This window comes from Pseudorca crassidens, chromosome 6 (assembly GCF_039906515.1).
Source record: "Pseudorca crassidens isolate mPseCra1 chromosome 6, mPseCra1.hap1, whole genome shotgun sequence".
Taxonomy (NCBI): Eukaryota; Metazoa; Chordata; class Mammalia; order Artiodactyla; family Delphinidae; genus Pseudorca; species Pseudorca crassidens.
The window spans coordinates 39,199,871-39,225,859 of NC_090301.1; the positions used below are offsets into that span (position 1 = coordinate 39,199,871).

Here is a 25,989-nt window from a genome sequence, read left to right on the forward strand (position 1 = left end):
AGAGGCCTGCAAAAAAAAAAAAAAAAAAAAAAAAAAAAAATTTTTTTCTTTGGTTTTCAGCAGTTTGATTATAATGAGGTTGGGTGTGGGTGGGGTTTTTTTGTTTTTTTGGTTTCTCCTTTTCAAGGATTGAGTTTTGTGAAGCTGTAAATTTATGTGTTTCACTGAATTTGGGAAAGTTTCAACTATTTTTTCAAATATCCTTTCTACACCAATCTCTTTCTCCTTCTTTCTGGGCCCCAGTGACATGAATGTTAAACCTTTTAATATTTTCTCACAGGTCTTTGAGACCCTGTTCTTTCTTTTTTTCCAATCTTTTTTTCTCTTTATTATTCAAATTGGATTATTTTTTTCATGGGTCATCAAGTTCACTGATTGTTTCCTCTGTTGTCTCCTTTCTGTTGTTGAGTCCTTACAGTAAAGTTTTTATTTCAGGTATCATATTTTTCAGTTCTAAAATTTTCATTTGGTTCTTGTTAAACTTTCTATTTCTCTGTTGCTAACACCTCTCTTTCCATTTATTTCAAAAAATATTCACTGTTACCAAATAAAGAGTTGTTATAATAACTGCTTAAAGGTATTTTTCTAGTAAATCTAACATCTTACTTTTTCTTTAAGAATTAGTCACATTCTGGTTCTTTGTATATCAAGTAATTTTGGACTGAATCCTGTTATAGCAGCCTGAGCAGATTATGACACCCCTCAGACTCTATGCACAACAGAGGCCCCTTTTCCCAGCTCTTCTATACAGAGAGATGGATTTTCACTCAGTGTTTTAGGTGACTGAATTACCACTGCTCTGCCATGGTAATATAGTTCTGGCTGGGTTGACCTGGGGGTAGGGACAGAAGAGAGAACAGAGAGATTCCCCCCACCCCCACTCTCTGGCTCACACATGATCATCTTCTCCATCTTCTACTTTGAGTTTTTGCTACCTGTGCCTGCTGCACAGTTCCCCCCATTAGGCCTGTTCTCAGACCAAAGCCAGAAGATAAGGAGAAAACACACATGCGCACACACACAAGAAAGTCACCACCTGCTTATTGGTCATTACTCAAGTTGTAACTTTTTTCCCATTCACTTCTTATTACTTACTTTTTAGAATCTGCAAGTAGTTGATTTTTGTATTTTATCCTAAAGTTTTCATTGTAATCAGTGACAAAGGTAGGCTATAGTGGATTTTACCCAGTTTGGTCAACACCAGAAGTCCTTTCCTCTAATTTTGAGATGGTGTTCTTTGGACCAGTCTTCTCTATGCGGGGATAATCTCTTATAAAATATCCATTTTTAGAATGAGTTAACTTGTATGGTGTTTGTCAGATGTTCTTTTTGCTGTTCCCACTTCAGTGGATCGTCATATGCAAGCTTTATTTGATCTAGGAAAAGAGGAAAAAGAAGAATCAGCATGGACCTGTCCCTCAAAGAATATACAATTTAGTTGGGTGATGCAGCTAATAAATTATAGAATTACCGTAATAGAATATTATCATTATATGAAAGTACCATAAATATAATATAGATGAATGGCTAAAGAAGTTCAGTGAGAAAAGAGATCAAGACAGGCTTTGTTAACTGCATAGATTTGAATTGAACTTGAAATGTGAGTAGTACTTGAACATGAAAGGATGGGGAAGAAGTGCATTTTGGACAAAGAAACAGCATGAACAGGGGTATTGTGGCTAAAAAAATTGTGGAAGCAACAGAAAGAAGAGTGAGTCGTTTCAGTTTCTTTAGGAAAGCATAAATGCTGTCTAAAGCTCACATAATCCTCCAACCTTAAAAATATTTCCAAAATGTAACAGAATGAAACTTTTACATATAAGTTTTGCTTCTCATTTCCCTCTTACTCCCTTTAGTTTCTTATGGATATGGTTCCCTTTTTATTAGTTGTTTGCATCTACTCTTTTAGTCTCATTTCTTCCTAAATATAATTAATATTATAAAATGAATTCTGTCCCCCCACCCCCTACAAAATCATATGTTGAAGATATAACCCACTGTGTGATTATATCTGGAGACAGGGCCTCAAGGAGGTAATTAAGATTAAATGAGGTCATAAGGGTAGAGCCCTCATCCAGTAGGACTGGTGTCCTTGTAAGAAAAGGAAGAGACACTAGGGATCTACGTACAGAGCAAAGGCCACTTGAGGGCACAAGAGGGCTGTGTTGTCCGCAAGCCAAGGAGGGAGACCTCTGCCAGCACCTTGATATTGAACTTCCAGCCTCCAGAATTGTTAGAAGACAAATTTCTGCTGTTTGACAGTCTGTGGTGGTTTGTTATGGCAGCCCAAGCTCACTAATACATTATGTAATGCTTATATTGGAGGACGGTTGTTCCTTTCATGTGGGACAAATGATCCGATGAAATACTAAATTTGTGTTGTAATGAGATGGAATCGAATAGATTATCCTGATTCATCCCCAGCTTTTTTTTTTTTTTTTTTTGCCCCAGTCACCTTTTATTTTCTCCTCCTGTTCTTCTGATGCTCGGCATGAATTTGCTGTGCTCACTTTTGGAAGAGTATGACAGTATCTTTAGGAAACTGGCCAAAATTATGACTTGTGTTTACTGAAACTTCTGAGAGGAAGGAAAAGAACAGTGATCTTAATGCTGATTACATTTCACAGCAGATAGAAAGCTCTGTGGTTGGATACCATGTCGTGATGGCAGATACTGGTTAACTCTTTGTGACCCAACAACTCCCTGGGCAGTAAACTGGGCGCCTTGTGGTGGTTCACTGTTCTTGTTCTTATCCTAAAAGGGAGATGGGAGTGAGAATAAAGCAATAAGTATGAGCTCTCTCATACTGCAAAAACCCTGACTTTCATAGAATATATTTCTGTTCATAAGAAGCTCGCAAACTCTAGGCAAGTATGTAGTGAACTGCATATGTGACATTAAATATACAGCTATTTGAAACAATTACTGGGTCAACAATTGTGTTAACACTTAAGGATCGATGGCTATTATGAAGATTAGATGATATAAAATTTTGCTTCTCACCATTATTTTAGACCACTATATCTTTAATGGTCTAGATTTCAAATAGAGATGTGATGTCTCCATCCTTTCTCTTTCCCTCTTGTGGAAATGACAGCAGACAGAAGTTGAGGAAATGAAGTGGCTTGCCCAAGGTCACAGAATTAATTAATGGCAGGGCCTAGTGAAGAATTGGAGTTTCCTGATTTCTAGTACTCTTGATGGTTATCATTGTGACTTAATTAGCAAGAGCAGCAAACATTTTCAAAAATATAATTTAACATTTAGAGAACTGTAATTTTCTAAAGGAGTAAAAGAACTTGTGTTAAGTTTGCCAGATGGCTTTTGTAGTTGCCGTTCTAGTAGCCTTCTCAATTTAAATGTTTCTGCTTCAAGAACACAGTTTCTCAAAACAAGCTAAAAAGTAAAATAATACTATAAAGTTTAAACTGTAAGAAAGTGATGCATGCCTCTTAAATAGCAGAGAGACAGATCATGGCTTGACCAGCATTGTCTTTCTTTCCCTTTCAGGAACGCAAGAAGGTGGCCTCTGATGATAGATCCTCAAGGTCAGGCTAATAAATGGATCAAGAACATGGAAAAAACCAATAGTCTTCACCTAATTAAATTAAGTGACCCTGACTATGCCAGGACTCTGGAAAATTGCATCCAGTTTGGCACCCCTGGTATGTACTTGAATAACAAGCATACATTACAGAATTGCCTGGAGAGGGCACAATTAACCCAAAATGATGTAGGGCTTTTTTTTTTTTTCTTTTGAAGATATTTGTGTCAGACTCATCTTAAATGATTACTTTGTTAATATCTTTCGTTATTTATTGGCAATGAATCAAGTGAGAACTTTAGAGATTATAGTTCTAACAGGTTAGGATGCTTTCTTTGTCTCAAGATTCAGTTGGGATACATCTTCTAATTTAGCTGTTTTAATTTTTGTCTGTTGTTTGCCATTCTTTAGTTCTCATTATAGCTCCACTTCTGCAATTAAAAGGGCCACTTGATATGCCAAAAGTATTTTAACACAATATTAGTCCAACTATCTCTTTGTTCTTCTCTCGACTTATCCTACAAAAGTGGCAGAGAAGTGAGTGCACATTTTACGTGGCTATTACCTGCCATTTACAATGGAGAGATTAAGAACATGATGAGAATTTTTCAGTGAAGCTCTATGCACAGGTCACATTTGTCAAAACAAAAACCAAAATGCTTATGATTTAAGTATGTTGGGCTTATTAGTCACATTTTAAATTCATGTTACCTATCAAATTTTGACTATTTACTTAACCAAGTAAATTGCCAACATTATGAAAGGACAATATATTTAGCCCCAGGACAAGTTTGGCAAATCCCAGTTGCTAATAGAATGAGTGTTACGTGGAAGAATCAAAAGAGATATACCAAATAGACTTACAGACAGTTTATTTTTGCATATTAATAATGAGTTAGCCTTTAAAATATTAATTACAATTTTAGGCTTGGTTTGGGTGAGCATGAAATGAAAAAAACTATGTCTACCTACAAAATGTTGTGTTTATATATATGGACACACAGACACACAAATAGTATTTCATTCATCCAACTGGTGTTCTTGGAGTATAGTATAATGATATGGAGTTACCAAAAAAAGGGACAAACTGCTCTCTACTATCAAATGTCTTGCTTGTTAAATGGGCAGGATCAGACAATATATGTAACTGTTATAAAAATAGAACTAACCCTTCTTAGGACCACTGTGCACTTCTGGAATCAGAGTACCTGCCTCTGTTACTTAGTACTTGGTTGCAGTGACCTTTCTGAGACTCTGTTTCCCCATTTATACTTTGACCATATAGTGTGAGGAAGAAATGAGTTACTGTAATTTGGGTACTTACGACAGTGTCTGATAAGCTCAATTTATATTTTTTGTTTGGGGATTTACTGTGTGGTTTATGTATATTATCTCTTTTTTATTATCTCTTAATTATATTAGAATCATACATAATTATTTTGTATAATAAGAAAGACACAGATGTGAGCTATGAATATTTAGAGCAATCAGGGAAGATTTTTCTTTTAATTTTTATTGACATATAGTTGATTTACAATGTTGTGTTAGTGTCAGGTGTACAGCAAAGTGAATCAGTTATACATATATATATACATCCATTCTTTTTTTGATTCTCTTCCCATATAGGTTATTACAGAATATTGAGTAGAGTTCCCTGTGCTACAGTTAGTTATCTCTTTTATATATAGTAGTGTGTATATATTAATCCCAATCTCCAAATTTATCACTTCCCCTCACATTTCCCCTTTGGTAACCAGAAGGTTGTTTTGTATGTCTGTGAGTCTGTTTCTGTTTTGTAAAAAAGTTCATGTATCATATTTTGTTAGATTACATGTATAAGTGATATGATATTTGTCTTTCTCTGTCTGACTTACTTCACTTAATATGATAATCTCTAGGTATCCATATTGCTGCAAATGGCATTATTTCATTCTTTTTTATGGCTGAGTAATATTCTATTTTATATATGTACCACATCATCTTTATCTCTTCCTCTGTTGATAGACATTTAGGTCGCTTCCATGTCTTGGCTATTATAAATAGTGCTGCAATGAACATTGGGGTGCATATACCTTTTCGAAACATGGTTTTTCCAGATATATGCCCAGGAGTAGGATTGCTGTTGGTATGGTAGTTCTATATTTAGTTTTTTAAGGAACCTCCATACTGTTCTATGTAAGGGAAAATTTCTTGAAGGGATTGGCACCTTAAATACTTCAATTAAAATTACTTAATTTAACTTAAATATTCAAAGAATTTCCTTGACACAGTAAAAACAAGTAATAATTGAGCATCTACCATGTGCTTGACATTTTGAAGATCTGTGTGATCACAGTCACATATATTGATGTTAGTACTGCATCATTTTAGAGAGGAAAGGGCCATACAATCTGTCCAGTGTTTTTCAAACTATGGGTCACAACTGTGGGAGAGAGAACCCACATAATGGGTCATGACCAGCGTTTTTAAATGAAATGCAGTGGAATAGAACATATAAAGCTGCATAGCATGGAGTAAAGGTAAGCATTACTTCATGAAATTTTAGAAGTTTTATGCATATGTGTGTGGTTGATAAAGATTTAAAATGTATTTCTTACTTGGAGTTGTGGCCATAAAAATCTGAAATCCAATAGTAATTCTAATAACCACTACATTTTATTAATAAGGTAGGGTGACAGAGAATGTTAGTTACGTGGCTTAACTAAGACTGTATCTCTAGTTAAGGGGAGTCTTAAAACTAGTCCCCAAGTCTTCTGCCTTTGTTCATTGTTTACTGTGTCACTCACAGTTGCTTTAACCTACTTTTTGGAATGAAATAACTTTAAAAATGGATAATGATAATTCACAATGCCTTCTAACATTAATCATCAGAGAGAAGTGAAAAGTTTTAAATCTATGATAGAGAGAGAAACAGATGGCAGATTTTGTAACTATTTTTATATTTAATCTTCAAGTAAAAGGATCAGCTACTGTTACAGTTTTAAAACATAAGCAGTTAAAGACTCTTCCATTTAAGAAGTTCTCCTTAGATTTTGACTTATTCCAGGACAGTGGCTTCTGATCTCTCATCCCTCGCAGGCAGCCTGGGTAGAGAAGGCAGAGGTTTTGGCTTCACCCACCTGCCTCGGGTTCAACCAGAGCAGGCCTCCCTTTTTTTGTTGTTTATATTGAGTTTAAAGATAAAATCCTCTGTGAAAAAAGTATCCTGCTGCTTAAAAAAAAATGTTTGAAAGCCAATGTTCTAGAAAACAGAGGTACATCTGTATTAGCTACACCAGTGGATAAGGTGGGCATAGGATGTTATTCATGTTAATATTGCTGATAAGGCAATTTGTTCACACCTCAATAAAACTGGAAGAATACAAGAATATTTTTTTAATTTTTAAAAAGAAATCAACTTGTACAGAGGAGCTTTTAATGGCTTTCCATTAACTCCATGAAAAAAACTCTTTGCATTTAGAGCAAAACCCAGCATTATCTGAGCCTTCCTTATTTTTATCTTATCTCCTAGCACTTTCTTTTCTTCTGCCCTTGCATATAACGTATCAGGGAGGTGAAACTACTTCTAGCTCAATGTTTCTTTCATTTGCTCATTTCTTTGTTCATTATTCATTCACGTAACAAATATTTATTTTGCAACTAGCATGTGCCACTGAAAACAGAGCACGCACAGACAGACTTGATCTCTGCTGTCTTGGAGCTTATTGGTTTAAAGAGCAAGACAGAGATTACACGTGGGGTGAGGATTAGATGGGAGTACAGGATACACGGGGGCAGGCAGTACATATAACAACATGGGGTTGTTTCTCATCTCTTAGCTTTCGTCTGTGCTCTTCCATCCATTTGGTGAATTACTTTAAATTTCACCCTTTAAGATGAGGCTCAAACACCTTTTTCTGTGACATCTCTCTTAACCTCTCCGATGAACTGCCAGCACTGAAGCTTGTACAGGTTTCTATGGTTTTTACAGATTTCTATTGTGTACATAAATGTTTCTCAACTCCAGCTCTTTGAGGGTACCCAGTAATTGATTAATCTACTTTGAATACAATATGCTGCACAGCTGAACATACTATGCAGATTTTTTCCTATTAATCTGAAGTCTAACATAGGATAATGTAGATAATTCATAATTAAAAAACTGATATCAGTTAATGTCCTAAATGCAAAAGAAATATGAAAAGAATACTTGTTTCTCTTTGTTGCTAAGAACAACTGCTTTGAGCAAGATGATCTGCCTTACTCAAAGGCATTAGCAGCCATGTGTTTGGATTCCCAGTCTTGGCTTCCCACAAGGTTTGCAAATACTGTGATGGGCTGGCTTTTGGGAATGAGAAAGGAGGTTTTTACATAAACCAGCATACTGTTAACTTTGATGATAGAAATATGAAGAGAAGGCTGTCTCATAAATTTTCTCCTGTATTTTAACATGAAACATACTTTGATTTAATTAAAAGTAAAATAAATCAAAAGTTAGGGTCAATAAATTAAGGAGAGCATTCTGGGTAATTCATGTATATATGGATTTTGGGTTTTTTTGTTTTTGCTTTTTTCTGTTTTCAAGCTTAGAATACTTTTGCTTTTCCAATAAGGCTTATAATGCAGTAAATACTCAATGCTGAGAACATATTTCTTTGAAATCTGGATGCTATAGAAATCTTTCCTAACAGGCTTAAGACTTTATTCTACTGGTGAGGAAATAAATTTTCACTTTTAGGGAAAAGAATCAAGTCTGTAATACTTAAGTTTTATAGTGTATATTTTAGCTTTGAGAAAAGACATTTATACATATTAATGTAGACATTCTTAATTCGTTGTGAAACTAAAACAATTTAGGGAGAATAAGGGATGAAATTGTATATCATTTTTTAGTAAAGAATAATTTAAATATTAGATTTTATGCAGAAATTGTTAATAAAAGTTGAGGCAATTAAACAAAACTTATATGTTATAATATTTCATAAACAGAATTTCAGTCCATAACACTCTAGCAAATTAATAGATTTTAAAAGTCTGATCATGTAAAAATAAAAATGAGAAATTGATATCTATTATCACTATTATTGTTTAACATTATTAGGAAAGTTCTTTTCAATGAGGGTGCTATAATATTTGTAAAGAGGAAACAATATTATCATACTTGTAGATAATATATTTCATCTAGAAAACCAAAAAGAATTAACTGAAAAGCTATCTAAAACAAAAACTTAGAATGACTTTAACAATGCATAGTGAAAAAAATGAGAAAATTTCACACACACAAAAAAGACTTGAGTAAGACATCATTTTTTCACTGATAGGAAAACTAAATGTTGTGAAGATGTCAACACTTTCAGAAATAAACGTTTTAGAAATAATACTAGTTATTACTTCTAAAGTTAGCCTAGAAGAAAGTACAGAGGCAATAAAAATTCAGAAGAAGAGTAAATTTGGAATTAACTGTTCTGGAATAAACTCTAATATTGATACATGTAAGCCTTTAATGCATTAGAAGGTAAGCGTTATAAAACAATGGAAAATGATAGTTCATTCAGCAAATGGTGCTGCAAAAATTGGTTTTGTGAAAAAACATATCAAGTCATAGTCTCATCTTACATCAAAATGTGCTCCAGATGAATTAAAGAGTTAAATATGAAAGAAAAAAAGAGGAGACATAAATGCTAAAAGAAAACATAGGGAAATAAGTTGTCTTTGATGGGAAAGAACTTTCTAAGAAAATACACAATGGAAAAAGATACAAAAGGAAAAGGATAATAGATTTGACTCTACAAATTTATAATTTAATCCAAGAAACATTATATAAAAGAAACTTAAGAGAGAATATCAACAATATTAAAAAAATACAAATAAAGTTTAAAAAACTAGCACATTGTGACAGTTGGTGCCCAGTGTTCCCTAATAACTGTTCTCATCTCCTTACTATTAGCACCCCCTGTGTTTACCTGGGCACATTGAATTCAGAGTAAAGGAATACATTTCCTAACTTCTGTCATCATGTGACTGTGGTCTGGCCATCAAGATGTAAGTGGAAGTGCCATTTGTGATCCCCAGAAAGTATCCCTAAAGGATACTTCTTCCTTTTCTGTTTCTTCTTTTTTTTTCTGATGGCTGCAATGTGCATGTTCTCTGAAAGGCTCTTTTGGCCAAAGAGGTAAAGCTGTATGCCAAAAATGGTGAAGCAGCAAGATGGCAGGAACTTGGATCTCTGACAGTTTAGACACACTGTCCTTCCAGTCTTGGACAGATTACCTCAGGCTCCTCTTTACGTGAGATATAAATTCCTTCTTGTTCGTGTCACTGTTATTTGGGGTTTTTTAATCACTTGCCGCTGAACCTAATGGTGAAAACATGCCCCACGATAGGAAAATGGGCAAATATTTTAGCATACAGTTTCTAGAAGAAAAAGTATAATTAGCCAAAGAGCACCTAAAACATCAAGCCCAAAATACAGATTTTAACAATATTTTTTACCTATCAAATTGTAAAAGTCATGAATATAACATTTAATGCTGGCAGTATCACACAGTGGTTAAGAGAGCTGTGTAAGGAGCCAGATTGCTTAGTTCGAGTTCCTGCTTTGTCATTCACGAGATGATTTAACTGAAAATTTTACTACAGTCGCCTTGCTTCAGTTTCCTCATCTGTAAAACTGGGGTAATAATATTTGATAGATTTTTTAAATTAATTAATTTATTCTTTTATTTTTGGCTGTGTTGGGTCTTCGTTGCTACGTGCGGACTTTCACTAATTGCGGAGAGCAGGGGCTACTCTTCATTGCTGTGCACAGGCTTCTCACTACAGAGGCTTCTCCCGTTGCAGAGCACGGGCTCTAGGTGCGCGGGCTTCAGTAGTTATGGCATGTGGGCTCAGTAGCTGTGGCACACGGGCTCTAGAGCGCAGGCTCAGTAGTTGTGGCGCACGGGCTTAGTTGCTTCGCTACATGTGGGATCTTCTCAGACCAGGGCTCAATCCCATGTCCCCTGCATTGGCAGGTGGATTCTTAACCACTGCACCACCAGGGAAGTCCCCTGATGCTTTTTAAAGTTGTGAGGATAATGACAAAATAAAATGCCAACATGATGCCTAGTGTTCGTAAGTACAGTGATATTATATAAAAACAGGTTTAAAAACAGCAGAGTGAGTGCTTATTGCAACTCTGAAACCTCTACAGCCTTTCAGGAAAGTAATTTGGCAATATAAAAAAACCTTTAAAATGTTTGTAATTGTTGACCATTAATTGCACTTCTAGGACTCCAGCCTGGTTAAGTGATCAGAGATGAACACAGGGGTTTATTCAAAAAGATGTTCACTGCAGTATTAACAGTTGGAAAAATGGGAACAATCTAAATAATAGATTAATGTATTTAATATACTATGATGCACTCATATTATTTACCCATGAAAAATAATCATTTTATTCAAGCAGAAAATTATAATGAATTTAAAAATCATCTGACATACCTGTTTTTGTTAAAGTCTCAGCAGTGAAGGAAATTGACAAGACAATTTTAGGACTTTATTTAGCCAGGAGTAACCTGTGGGAAGAAGTGCTGCAACAGAGATCCAAATACCTGTCATCCCAATGCCCTGAGCTGCTGATTTCCCATCCAGAGGGCACATCCCGTCCCTTGAGGGACTCCTACAAAATGCCATGATTCGAGTTTGGCTATGGTAGCACCCCAAACACCAAAATGTAAGACTTCAATTTGGCAAATGTATCAAGTACCTTAGCAATGTCACTGGTCTTTGATCTGGGATTCCCTTTCTAGAATGCTATCATAAGAAAATACTGTATAACACAAAGATTTTGTAGACGGTGCTACCTATAATCTTGAGAACAGGAAACAATCCAAATATCTAATAATGGAGTATTGGTTAAAAATGAGAGAACATTAATATTATAGACTATTATGCAGTAATTAAAAGCATGTTTATTGTTTTTTTTTTTTAGTAACATGGGAAAATATTTATGCTATAATGTCAAACAAAATAATTAGGATATGAAATTAGATATATTGTTTAGTCTCAACTGTGTATAGAAAAAGATAAATAAAAAATACTGGGCTTCCCTGGTGGCGCAGTGGTTGAGAGTCCGCCAGCTGATGCAGGGGACACGGGTTCGTGCCCCGGTCCGGGAAGATCCCACATGCCGCGGAGCGGCTGGGCCCGTGAGCCATGGCCGCTGAGCCTGCGCGTCCGGAGCCTGTGCTCCGCAACGGGAGAGGCCACAACAGTGAGAGGCCCGTGTACCGCAAAAAAATAATAAAAAATACTGAAAAGAAAGATATTTAAATTCATATGTAGCTTTATGTCATTTTTCTATCAAGTTATATATACTATGAATAAATTATGTAAAATATTTTGGGGAGGGAAAGATTAAGAAAATATGACTAGAGGTTGTTTTTCACTTTCATCTGTTGAAAGTGAGGCATATCAAAAATTTTGAGAGTTTGAGCAAAAATCCATTTAAACCAGGCGGTGCCAAACCAAAAGTGATAAGGAGCGTCCCTCCGACAGGAGCTGGGGAAAGATGTATACTGTACAGAAAAAGTAAGGAAGCAAAGAAAGGAAACTATTTGACTACAGTTTAAAGCCTGTTTGGCTGCTTGTGATTGGTTGTCCTTCGAGTTTTGATTTCATAACCTTGAGGCATTTACAGGCTTAAATTTTGGTTTATTTATGTAAGCTACCACACCTTACAGCTGTCTCAGTCTAATGGCCTCCTTGTTTAATTAATTTAACATTTCTTTATTTTTTCTCTGTATTTTCCACGTGTTCTACAATAAGTGTGAGTTACTTTTGTAATTAAAAAATATAATAACCGTTAAAGTAACTACAACTAGAAATGCTTTTTCTCTGGTGTCTTATACCTCACTGCCATCATACTTAGGCATATAGTGAATCCCAGATCCAGGGGGAGTCCTGAGTAGCACTCTGACTAAGACTATGGAAGCAGGCAGGATGACCAGATAGCCCCACCAATGAAGCCCTTTCCACATACATCCATTTATTTTTATGGCATCATTTCTTTTTAAAATTATTCCTTTTGGCAATTACCCATTTTATTTTATTTATTTATTTTTAAAATTTATTTTATTGAAGTATGGTTGATTTACAAGGTTGTGTTAATTTCTACTATACAGCCAGGTGATTCAGATATATATCTACACACACATTCTTTTTCACATTCTTTTCCATTATGGTTTATCACAGGATATTGAATATAATAGTTCCCTGTGCTATGCAGTAGGACCTTGTGGTTTATCCATTCTATATATACCAGTTTGCATCTGCCAATCCCAAACTCCCAATCCATCCCTCCCCCACCCACGTCCCCACTGGCAACCACAAGTCTGTTCTCTATGTCTGTGAGTCTGTTTCTGTTTCATAGATAAGTTCATTTGTGTCGTATTTTAAATTCCACATATAAGTGATATCATACGGTATTTGTCTTTCTGACTTACTTCACTTAGCATGATAATCTCTAGGTCCACCCATGTTGCTGCAAGTGGCATTTCACTTTTTATGGCTGAGTAGTACTTCATTGTGTATATGTACCACACCTTTATCCATTCATCTGTTGATGGACAATTTAGGTTGTTTCCATGTCTTGGCTATTGTAAGTAGTGCTGCAATGAACAATGGGGTGCATGTGTCTTTCCAAATTAAGAGTTTTCTCTGGATATATGCCCAGGAGTGGGATTGCAGGATCATATGGCAACTCTATTTTTAGTTTTTTGAGGAACCTCCATACTGTTCTCCATAGTGGCTGCAGCACCAGTTTACAAGGAGGGTTCCCTTTTCTCCACACTCTCTCCGGCATTTGTCATTTGTGGAATTTTTCATGATGGTATGGCATCATTTCTTTATACTCAGAAGACAAAAATAGTTTTATGCGTAACTAGAAACAGCAGCAATTTAGAAGGCTGAAAGAATTTGGAGGGTTGAAGGTTTACAGTCAGTATTTAAAATAACATGAAATATTTTTCTGACTTTATTCCAGTGTTGCTAGAAAATGTTGGAGAAGAACTAGATCCAATCCTGGAACCTCTTCTACTAAAACAGACCTTTAAGCAGGGTGGGAGTACCTGTATCCGACTTGGGGACTCTACCATTGAGTATTCACCAGACTTCCGCTTCTATATTACTACCAAGCTAAGAAATCCTCATTATCTTCCTGAAACTTCAGTAAAGGCCAGTATCTAAAACAAATGTTTCTTTACCAGATTTTACAATTAATGGCTGAATTTTCCTCCTGAGCCATAAGAAAAACAGGTCTTCCTAAGTAAAATGGATTTTGTCCTTGTTTGGCATTTCCTGAAATTGCTATAATAATTTCCAAATGTTGCTTTTGTATGTGCATGCAAGTAATAAAGGAGCCTTCAGTATGCAGTGAAAAAAGACCATGAGAATCTAATTTCTGCAAGTGATATTATTCTTAGATTTGCATTGTTAAAAATAGATGACATATATGCACATTTTTCCTTTGTAATAAATGATAATATGCTAATTCTTAGAATGGGAATTCAGGAACAGAACTCCATTCTTCTTTCTCAGAATAAGGTTGCTGCTATCTGATTTTATATAGTTACTTAAAGGAACTGTTTTAGATCACTCGTTCTTTTAAAATACTAAAAATTCCTTTAAAAAGTAAAGTTAGGGCTTCCCTGGTGGCACAGTGGTTGCGAGTCCGCCTGCCGATGCAGGGGACACAGGTTCGTGCCCCGGTCCGGGAATATCCCACGTGCCGCGGAGCGGCTGGGCCCCTGAGCCATGGCCGCTGAGCCTGTGTGTCCGGAGTCTGTACTCCGCAACGGGGGAGGCCACAGCAGTGAGAGGCCCGCGTACCGCAAAAAAAATAAATAAATAAAAAGTAAAGTTAGTTCATAAAATGACTTGAGACGTTGACTTGTAACCAAGCTTCTGGAGGTTAGTCCATTTTTTATTCCCAATTCTTAGCCCTGGTTGGCACTTGATAAATGTTTGATAAATGCTTGATAAATGTTTTTAGAATGAGTGAATGAGGAAGGGAAGTATAGTTTTCATTTATAGAAGCTAGGAGGAGGGAACATTAAGAAATATTCAGATTTTGAAAGAAACATATAGAGGTAAGATTTATCCAGAGGGTCCAAATACTGTCCTTTATTAGAAATATTTAAATTAACATGGGCATCTCTCTGTAGAGACAGAGGAGGCACTAAGATGACATAATTCCTACCCTCCAAGGTGAATACTCATGGTCCCTGCTCTCGAGAGGCTTACACTGTAAATAAGCTGTATGTCAAGTGACAGTATTTATGACTAGGAAGACATAGAGGAACTCAGAAGACATAGGGGACACACTTTAGACTGGACCTTTAGGGAAGTCAGGAAGACTGGAGGAAGGTGGGGTGACCCTTGAGCTTAGTTTGAAAGACACGGTGTTAAAATATGAACATTCTTAGTGAGTGTTTTCAGTTAATTAAAATAAACGTGTTTTCTAAACACCTAAAAATTGGGTCATGTGTTCACCTATTAGGAGAGGCAGTATCTGCTAGTAGTTAAGAGCATGGATTCTAGAGCCAGACTCCCTTGGTTCAAATCCCAGCTCTGTCACTTGCCAGTTGTGTGACTTTGGCCATGTTATTTAACCTCTCTGTGCCTCAGTTCCCTAGTCTATAAAATGGGAATAATAAATGTCTATCTCATAGAGTGATGTGAAGACTAAATAATCTATGTAAAATGCTTACAGTAAGGCCCAGCAATAGTGTTATGAGAGTTAACTATTAGTACTATTATTTAACTTTTCAATATATGTGAAAAGAATGACATATAAAAGAAAATAAATCCCAAAGCTGCATTACCAAAAAAATTTTTAATAAATCGCATGGAAAACCTTTTTTACTTTTCATTAAAATTTATGAAAATATCACAAATGACATAAATACTAATTTATGTACACTAATAATTAGTTATAGTAGAAGTCATAAATCAACCACCGTGGAGAGGAAACTATTTTATGATTTAGTATTGAAATCCTTTAGATCCCTAGAATGTCTTATTGCTTCATTATTTTTAATTGCTGGGATTGATTAAACAGGGATTAGAAAACATAGTGAGGCGGTTACTTGCCTTCATTTACAAATTAAAATATTTCCTCTTGATCTTATTTTTAGGATCTTTTATGTACCTTTTGCTTTCAAAAGTACCCAAGGGATGGTATTGTGCTGCTATAGTTCTTTTGAATCTAAATGAAAATAAAGTTATGAAATCATATTTGTATGATTTTAAATGTTTATTTGTGAGCAAATGGCTAGATTTGCAAAATCTTGATCTCAGAACATCTAACATTAATGGAATATGAATGAATACCTCTTTGTGCCTGAGGTAAAGGTTGTAAAACATACATTTCCCTAAGCACTGTGACAATGGTTTGGAGAGTAAAGCGAGTGTAACCTGTGCACTTGGTTTCTCATGCCAACAGGAAAAATGTCTTGAAAACATTAATGATAATTTTCCCATGAATAAAGGCCAGAGCAGTAGAGAATTGCATAACAACACTGAGTCATTTTTAATTGCTCAGTTTCAAGAATTGTTGCTTATTATTCCATATAAATTTATGATTATGCCTATGTAATCACATTTAGTGGCATCCAAGGCCTGCCATGGGGCAAGCCAGGGGGAACGGTTTAACCCGAGGACACCACCATGGAGAAGGTGCCTGGGTTTGGGCAGAGGAGGGTGTTGCCTTCACAAGGGTACAGCAAGGAGCTGTTTCATACTTCCTGACCACAGGTAGGAAATTTCTCACACAAACAAAGTTACTCCATTCACGAAGAGGAAATATTCTCTTACCAGGGAAGATGGGGAGACCCAAGTTCTCCCATTCGTCAGTCAGGGCTGAAGCACGTGCAGATGTTTCATAGTGTGTGTCTGAGATTTCACAATCAGTTCAGCTTAGCTACAATGAAAGGCACGTGAAAGGGAGGAATGGGGGAGGAATGGGAAGTGATGCTCAAGACATAGGTGCAGACCTTAATTCAAGACGTGAGGGCAGGCAGACTGCAAAATAGAGGCTTAAAAAAGCAGGTGGGCGGGGGAGGTCAGCTTAAGCCAAGGTCGGGTGTTTTATCGGTTCATTGGTGACCAGAGCCAGAAAGTTTCTGCAGTTTATTGCTGTGTGTATTGATAGGTATGTGGAGGCAGGAGTGAGAGCAGATTGTAGAGGGCTGAGGAATGAAATGAGGCAGAGACAGAAAGCATATACAAGTGACATTTTCAGTTATATAGTTATGAAGGCACAAAGGGAGATGGTTCAGTAGCTGAAAGGGATTGTGTGGATGATTTGTTTTTTGCTTTTTAAAAAGAGAGACCTAAGCATGATTACTTTCCCACTTATGGGAAAGACTCAGGAGGGGGAGTTTTTTTTTTTTTTTTTTTTGCAGTATGCGGGCCTCTCACTGTTGCGGCCTCTCCCGTTGTGGAGCACAGGCTCCAGACGCGCAGGCTCAGCGGCCATGGCTCACGGGCCCAGCCGCTCCACGGCATGTGGGATCTTCCCGGGCCGGGGCACAAACCCGTGTCCCCTGCATCGGCAGGCGGACTCTCAGAGGGGTAGTATTTTAAGTTGTGGGCAACAGAGTGAGACCTGCCTGTAAGAGCCGTTAGGTACCGGGATGAAGCAGGGTTAGCAGACTGCATCTTGATGGACACTGTTGAACTGTATATTCCTTAGTTCATAGTAGTGGCTGAGTATCATATTTTAATATGATGATATAATGCAACATAATATATGCTATGTTGTAATATGATTATATTATTGTATATATCATTATAATACGTAATATGATTGTCATATTGTGAATACCGTATATACTTATGACAAGTAATTGTTCTTTTTTCTCTCATCTCTTTGTAATATCTCCTTTGCTTTTTGACACCACTGGGATCCTTAAAACATAAATCAGCTAGTCCAGCCAATATGAAGGATGGCCTCCAGCCTGATTCTAATTGATTTGGGGATTAAAAGGTAGTCAGAAATTGGACCAATTTGAAATAAGAATAAATTGATCACCAAACAAAACCCTCTGAAGTATTACATTTATGACCATGAGAAACTTCAGTGGGTTTTTAATCCAACAATCCAGTTTGCCTATACCCTTAATCACCATCTCTACAAATTCCACTTTTCACAGATACTACCATAGTAAATAGAGTCAGTTTTAAGATCAGAATTTGAAGTGTATAAGCAGAGGCTTTCTCTGTTGAGGCTTTCTCAACAGAAATAATGATGCAATTGTTGTGTACTCTTTCATTTACAGGTGACACTATTAAACTTCATGATCACTTCAGAGGGAATGCAGGATCAGCTTTTGGGAATTGTGGTGGCACGAGAAAGGCCAGACCTTGAAGAAGAAAAGCAAGCCTTGATATTACAAGGAGCTGAAAACAAAAGGTTTTAAATGTTATAAAACACAGAATTATTCTTACTTGTTTCAAGATCACTTAGAATCAATTAAAGTACATTTTAAAGATCTACTTTGTTAGGTTTAATAGGTGCATTGAATGGAAAGACTTAAGTGGAAAATATATGGTATTACAGAGTCTCTATGTTAATTTGGAAAATTGCATTGCAGAGTATATTTTTACATACAAGTTCTTAGGCATTGGAAGAATTCAGAGGCCTGCCACAAGTCAAAGCAATATATTTTCAACTATTCAATGAAGTTTTAGCGCAAAAGTTTCAGTATTCATTATGTAACTGAGGTTACCTGTTTTCACTGGAGCAGTCTGAATGAACATGTTGCATTCCATTTTCTGCTTGTAGTGTCTATATCATAGGTAAAAAGGGTAATGCTCTAGAAGTCATGAAAAATTTCAGAAAATAAATGGAGTGATACTTTCCGTTCATTGGGGGCTGAGATTCTTAATGGCAGAGTAGATGGGCTTACCATCTCTCTCTCTAGTTACCACATAAATGATCATTAGAAAGAGAAGTGGAGCAGAAAGGCCTGTCTTTTTGACATTTTGCAAGATAAGAAATTAATTATACAGCATCACCGTTATGGATATTTGTCACAATGTGAGGCATTTCTTAAGGTTACAAGCTCTTTGTTTCTTATGAAAGAACATATACATGAAGTGATTTTTAATGATTTCTTCTTCTGAGAAAATTGTTTTATTCCAGGCAGTTAAAAGAAATAGAAGACAAGATTTTAGAAGTTCTTTCATCTTCGGAAGGCAATATATTAGAAGATGAAACTGCCATTAAGATATTATCTTCCTCCAAGGCTTTGGCTAATGAGATTTCTCAAAAGCAGGAAGTAGCGGAAGAGACGGAGAAAAAGATTGATGCCACCCGCATGGGCTATCGACCTATTGCCATTCATTCCTCCATCCTGTTTTTCTCTATTGCTGATTTAGCTAACATCGATCCCATGTACCAATACTCACTGACCTGGTTTATTAACCTTTTCATCCTGTCTATTGAAAATTCAGAGAAATCAGAAATTTTGTCAAAAAGGTACGTAAAAACAATACTAATTAATACTAATAGTAGCTAATGCATGAGAAATAAATAGTAATCGGTGGCCTTCATTGTTGTTTAAGAGTGGTGTGCACCTTACAGCTACATAGCTAGAGTGAACTTGATTAATAATTGTACCAGAAATAAATCTGAGGGTTATAAATTGAACAGATGTGACCAAATTCAGTCTGCCAGGACTTTGTTTAAATAGATAATGGGATTATAATGTAATTCTAAAAAGAGGAAACATTTACTTCTGTGTATCATTTGCAAAAGTTATTTATGATGGGAAGTGTGGAAGGAGGAGGTAGTCCCCCTAAAAGATATGACTCTTAACCTCTGTAAGCTTGCATTTGAAAAGTTACATATTCACATTTTGATATATACATGTATAAAATTTGTCAGATAACAGGGTTTTTGAAAAATAATCTTGTGATTTTGTTATTCTTATTTATATAAAATACCTTATTTTACTGTTGGGTATTGCAGTAAGTAATGGAACTAAGACCTACTTAATAGTAAGTCTCTGAGAGAATAAAATTTCATTTTATTTGTTGTCAGTGAGATAAATTTTAGTTGGTATTAAAACATGTTTTTAATAGAGTCTAACATTAAATTACTTCTCGAACAAATAATTGCAACCTTTGCCCTTTATAACTTTATCAATCAATACGAAGCAAGATACTTCAGTTTCCTAACTGTTCATACCCATAAAAGAAACTTGATTTACTGCTTATCACCCACAGTTAAGAATTATCTTTTAGAAATCCAAAATGCTCATCTCTTGAAATCTAAATTGAATTCCTTCATTTATCATGGTAGAATTTTGCTAAATTTTAAATGTTCTTAGACTGAGCAATTTTTGGTTAGTATCAGTCATTATTTTACAAGCCTGTATATGAGGCTAATGAAGCTGTTGGATTGACACTTGGCTTAAACAATTTTTCAAATGTCTGCCCATGAGAAAGAAAAGAAAGGGAAGAAGAGGGTATCTTTACAGAAGGAATGCATGATGGTAGAGTTTAAAGTTTCTTTTTATATTATGATATTTGAAAATATTTAGTTTATTTCTCTATTTCTTCCAGTATCTGACATTTTCAAGGTTAGCAAGGATTAATGAGTACAGAAAACAAAAATTTAAGTGACCTTTCTTAGAAAAGTTCCCAGCCCTTTGCATTATTGACTTCAACATGCATGTTTGGTTTTCACACTAGATCCTGAATTCCCTGAGGCGAGGATTTTTTTTTTTTTTAATATTCCTAGAACCTAGAACTTATCACAGAGCTAATCACATGGAGCAACATAGTACGTGATGTTCTGCTTTTCACTGCAGTTCTTAATTTCTACCTTGGTTAAAACAAAATCACTGGGCTTCTCTGGTGGCGCAGTGGTTAAGAATCGCCTGTCAATGCAGCGGACACGTGTTCAAGCCCTGGTCCGGGAAGATCCCACATGCCATGGAGCAACTAAGCCCGTGCGCCACAACTACTGAGCTTGTGCTCTAGAGCCCGGGAGCCACAACTACTGAAGCCCGCTCGTCTAGAGCCTGTGCTCCACAACAAGAGAAGCCACCGCGATGAGAAGCCCGCGCTCCACCACGAAGAGTAGCCCCCGCGCGCCGCAACTAGAGAAAGCCTGCATGCAGCAATGAAGACCCAGCACAGCCAAAAATAAATAAATTAAATAAGTAAATTTATTAAAACAAAACAAAACAAGGTCACCAGAATGCTGTCATTTTAATTAGTTTAAAATCAAGGTATGTCCTAGAGTCTAGGGAAGAAACTTTCTTTGCTTTGTCTCTTAAAGACATATTTTGTGTACAAGATTTAAAAATTAGGACAATTTTATGCTTTAAAAATAGTTATTGGTTCCTTTATTACCTCATTATATTAAATTAGGACTCAGCCACAAATATGACATCTGCTTCTTCATAACTATGATACAGCCCCTTACGATTTATAGGAAATAAAATTCTTTTCCCCAGATGTAAGATTTGACTGAAATCCAGAAAACAAAATGTGCCTTTTTATTTTTAGTTAAAATCCTTTAATGTAGAAACAATGAAAATCATATTTATGACTAAAGTGATCTTAAAAATATAATTCTGGGACCAAAGAGTAAATAGAAAAAAATGCATTTGAAAACTTTGATTGAAGTTATTAATATTTTTACAGAAACATGCAGAAGTCAGAAGTATTTGCTCGATAAATTTTCCTAAGTGAGCACACCTGTGTACCTAGCAGCCAGGTCAAGGCATAGAACGTCATCAATAGTCCAGAAACCACTCTGTGTCCCCTTCTAATCACTATAACCCATCCCCCAAGGTAATCACTGTCCTGACTTTCAACACTAGAGATGAGTGTTGCCTGTTTTAGAACGTCACATAAAAGGAATCGCATGGCCTGTGCTCTTTTTTGTCTGGCATCTTGCACTTCACATTGTGAAATTTGTGTTGTTTTGCACAGTGCAAAGCAGTGGTTTATTCAGTTTCATTGTTAAGTCGCATTCCCTGTGCTCATTATTGTTGGGCAAGTGTAAAAGCAAATCTCCCAATCCAGAAGTTTTCTCCACAAAGTAGTAGAGAAAGAAAACAGGTTTTTTTTGAATAATTATTAAACCAGAATGTGATCAGCATCGACCGGCAATCCACTACGAGACTGCAAAGACAGAAATCTTCTCCTGACTTTACCAACTGAGTTAGCAAACTGGCTTCATCCAGAGGAAAAGCAAATGTCTTATCTTTATGACAAGAGGTAGTTTTGCAATGAGGAGGCAGGTGCCCATGAAGATGGCTCTCAGGTCTTTGAGAAGGACATTCCTGGGTCATAAAGTTGACCAAAAGCCTGCCTAGTTTTCACAAGAATTTATACACATTTCAAAGAGTCAAGAAAGTATGTATAATTTTAACTTTTCAAACGTAAATTCTCTAAGAAGAAGGAGGAGAGGGAAATCTCTTTTTAACATTTTCAGTGTAAAAAAAGTAAACCTCTTATTTTTATTTGTCCTTTCACTATACCACAAATTATTCATTCACTCTACTGTTGAGGACATTTGGGTGGCTTCCAGTTTAGGGCTATTATGAATTTTTGCTGTCTTGTACACTCTTGTACGTGGGTATTGTATGTACACATGTATGGTAGGTATATATACAGGAACACAATTGATGATCACAGGGTATGCATATTTTCCATTTTAATAAATATCGCCAGGCTTCCCTGGTGGCGCAATGGCTAAGAATCCACCTGCCAATGCAGGGGACATGGGTTCAAGCCATGGTCCGGGAAGATCCCACACGCCACGTAGCAACTAAGCCCGTGCGCCACAACTATTGAGCCTGCGCTCTAGAGCCCGTGAGCCACAACTACTGAAGCCCACACACCTAGAGCCCATGCTCTGCAACAAGAGAAGCCAACGCAATGAGAAGCTTGTGCACCGCCACGAAGAGTAGCTCCCGCTCACCGCAACTAGAGAAAAGCCTGCGCACAGCAATGAAGACCCAATGCAGCCAAAAAAAAAAAAGAAAGAAAATAAATTAATTTCAAAAAATATGATTAATAAATATTGCCAAACAGAATTCCGAAGTGGCTACAGCAAGGGAGACTCTTTTAGGAGTCCTGCTTAATCTTCCTTTTTTTTTTTTTTAAGTAAATAGTAAGAAGCTAGCTGTCATTCAGAAATTAAAGATAGAGTTCTCATAGAAATCGTTTTTTGTCAATCATTGATAAACATCAGGTAACCTGTTAAATATGTACAATTTTTACTTGTCAATCATACCTCAATATAGCTGGGGGAAAAAACAAAAAAAATTAGGTAACCCGTGTTCTCTGGGCAACTATTGAATTATATCTATAACAAAGGCATAGAAAGCATGTGACTATACACCAGAGTACTAAATTGTTTGAGAATCTTAATATTGGTCTAAAATTATCTCTAATTTCCTTTTACTCAGAGATAAAAATATTTCATTTTTGTTTGTCTTCTGATAGTTACTATTCGTAATAATTATTATTTAATAATACCAAACATGTTATAACTAAATTTATGTTATAACTACTATGGTATGTACTATGAAATAGCCATAATAATCGGCATCATCTTTTATAAAATTTTTAATGCATCAGAACTTACTATAGCAAAATAAATAACTAGCAAAAAAATAAGCACAGAAACAAAAATCTGACTAGAATATAGCTTTGTTACAGGAACCAAACTGAAATCAGTCTCTGTCTCTGTCTCTCTCTCTCAATAATACATGTAAGATCACACATGCCGGTGCATACAGAGTTTTTTCTTTTCCTTCTACTTCTGTCAAGATAATTTTCCCATGTTATTAAATACTCTTCTGAAATATAATTTTTAGTAGCTGTACAATATACCTTTTAATGAATGCACTATAATTTTCTTTATAATTTTCTTACTGTAAGACTTTCAAGTAGTGTCCAGCTTTTGTATTATGAATAACACTGCAATAAATATAAATGTCCACATTTGATTATTTCCTTTGGCTGAATCCCAAAATTAGGACACAGTTGTTCATTTCTTTCAGACTCCTGATATAAATTCCTTTCCTGTAAGGTTATTCAAATGTACAGTTCCATCAGAGGAGCATGACTGTCTTACAACACTGTGCCGCACCTCAGCATTGAAAATAATAATTTTTATCCTCTTTTATACTGTAACAGATTATTAAAATATTTTAATTGACATTTTAATAAAATATTTTAAATACTTTATATTTAAGTATTTAGAAATATTTAAATATTTAAACTATTTAAAAATAAATATATTTTTATTGGCATTTAATGAAAATGAACTTGAATTTCTAGTATGATTGACCCTTATAATTTTCCTTTCTATCTTCCTCTCTACAAGAGGAAATTTGTCTTAAAATGCAGAAATTATTTAATTCTAGAGAGACCAAATTTGAGTCACCCTATATTAATTGTACTGTTACACGAGAGAAATTAAATGCCAAGTGTGAAAAGACCATCTATTAGCATAAAAATGGGGACAGGAATTGTATTATTATTTTGAATTTTCAAAGAATTCAACTGTATCTCAGCAACTAGCTTCAAGGACTTCTCTACCAAGCCTTTTTCAGAATTCTCAATTAGAAATAAAATATATCAATTTGTTGTAATTCTTTCTATGGGAATGCTGCCGGGGGTAAAATAGTTAAAGAAATAGGGAGGTAAGGAAGAAACTAGAGCAGGGATGATCTACAGCTTAGGATATCAGTCTGGAAATAACCAAGATATGGTTATACTGCTAGATATTTTTTTTTTCTAGGCACATTAAGAAACACCAATGTAATTTTGTTTAATCATAAACTATGCTAATTTTCCCTTTAGATGCTTTATCCTTTAGATAATTTAGGTCATTAATCTATGTAAATCATTAGCTTACTACAAATGTTTTCAGCTAACTTTATTTCTATTATAACTAGTATAACCTATGTAATAAAAATATTTTTAAAACTTTTGTCTCAGTGGTAGTTTACCCCTCATGAGATTAGTGAAAATGCTTAAAGTGCTATATTCATGTTAAGAATTATTATGGATACAGATCACACATGTTAGCACTTACTAGGAAGTTGTTAGTTGCAAATATTGTGATTATTCACATTCCTGTGTCTTGTCTATGTGGTAAATAAAAATGTAGTTTATCAAGTTTTGTGATTTCTCTGGTTTTTATGGATTTATGAGCAGAGTAACACACTACTAAACTTAATGTTAATTTAATAAAGGAGCTATTAACTTCAGTCTGTTCATTTAATATATAATATAGAACATTTGGAAGTGTTTATGGAATAAAGATATTCAGTTTTACCCCAAGGAATGTTTTATAGTTAGAAATAGACCAAAAACGGTTAAATGTAATAGATTAATATACTGTGCATTGACTTTTTTCCAAAAGGAAGATTAAGTTTTTTAAAAAATCAGTCAACAGTAAAAATGCAGTTCTACTGAAATGTTTCTACATTGTGTAGCTCTCAAATTGGTGCCCCCAGTTAATAAGGATCCTTGATTTGTTTGGGGAGTAATTGACCAGAAAGCTTATTAGAAGAGCACACATCTAAATGGTTTATAATAGGTTTCCCCAAGAGCATTTTTTCTTAAAGGATAATGCATTTTTATTTATTTACTTTTCTTTCTGTTGACCCTTAGGCTTCAAATTCTCAAGGATCACTTCACTTATTCCCTTTATGTTAACGTCTGCCGATCCCTCTTTGAAAAGGATAAACTACTCTTTTCCTTTTGTCTAACTGTAAATCTGATGATACATGAGCGTTTGGTCAGTATTGTTTTAATTTGTAGGGAAAAAATATTAACGTGAATTCATTAATTTATGAACTTGTGTGGGAATATATATAAAAGGATGGTAAATAGTTAATTATAGTTAAGGCATCACAACTAGATTGAATTTCACAGAGGTGAAAAATAAGCAGAGTTCATTATATAACTATTACTGCTTAAATTTTTGTATGTTTTAGTTTAAAATAGTTTCTATCAGAATCTTATATAAGTATGCATATAAATTAAATATATTGATATATGTACTCCAAGTAATACTATAAATGGCAGTATTTTTAGAAACTTTTGCAAGTTCGTCAAATCTAACCATTGGGCTAATGATACCATTCATTAATTTTTGCTATGTTTCAAATCTATTAAAACATAGGAAGCACTTTAAGACTAGAAGAGAGGTGTATAAATTCACTATTTTATATTATGTGTTTAAGATTTATTGATTTCATATGGCAATGTATTAGTTGAACTCTGAAGGAGTAGAAGCTTTATTTTTGCATTTCTTGCAAAAATTTCGTAGCAGTACCTCATTATGTTTTATGGAAAATAATTGAAAACATAGAAGATTGATTGCCTCTCAACAATTTTTAGAGCCAATAAAACTATAAGAAGTCATTTAGGAAAGCATATAT

General features: G+C 35.2%; 1 protein-coding gene across 4 annotated transcripts in view; it reads left to right on the plus strand.

The window, feature by feature from the left end:
* Positions 1-25,989, plus strand: part of DNAH7 (dynein axonemal heavy chain 7) — a 247,269-nt gene that overhangs the window by 173,030 nt on the left and 48,250 nt on the right. For 3 of the 4 annotated variants that reach the window (XM_067741149.1, XM_067741150.1, XM_067741151.1), the window contains 5 exons: positions 3,511-3,665; positions 13,548-13,738; positions 17,845-17,978; positions 18,711-19,046; positions 25,217-25,343. In XM_067741149.1, coding sequence (XP_067597250.1) covers positions 3,511-3,665; positions 13,548-13,738; positions 17,845-17,978; positions 18,711-19,046; positions 25,217-25,343 — 943 coding nt within the window. The remainder of the gene's footprint in view (positions 1-3,510; positions 3,666-13,547; positions 13,739-17,844; positions 17,979-18,710; positions 19,047-25,216; positions 25,344-25,989) is intronic. The other variant, XM_067741152.1, reaches the window with a different exon arrangement.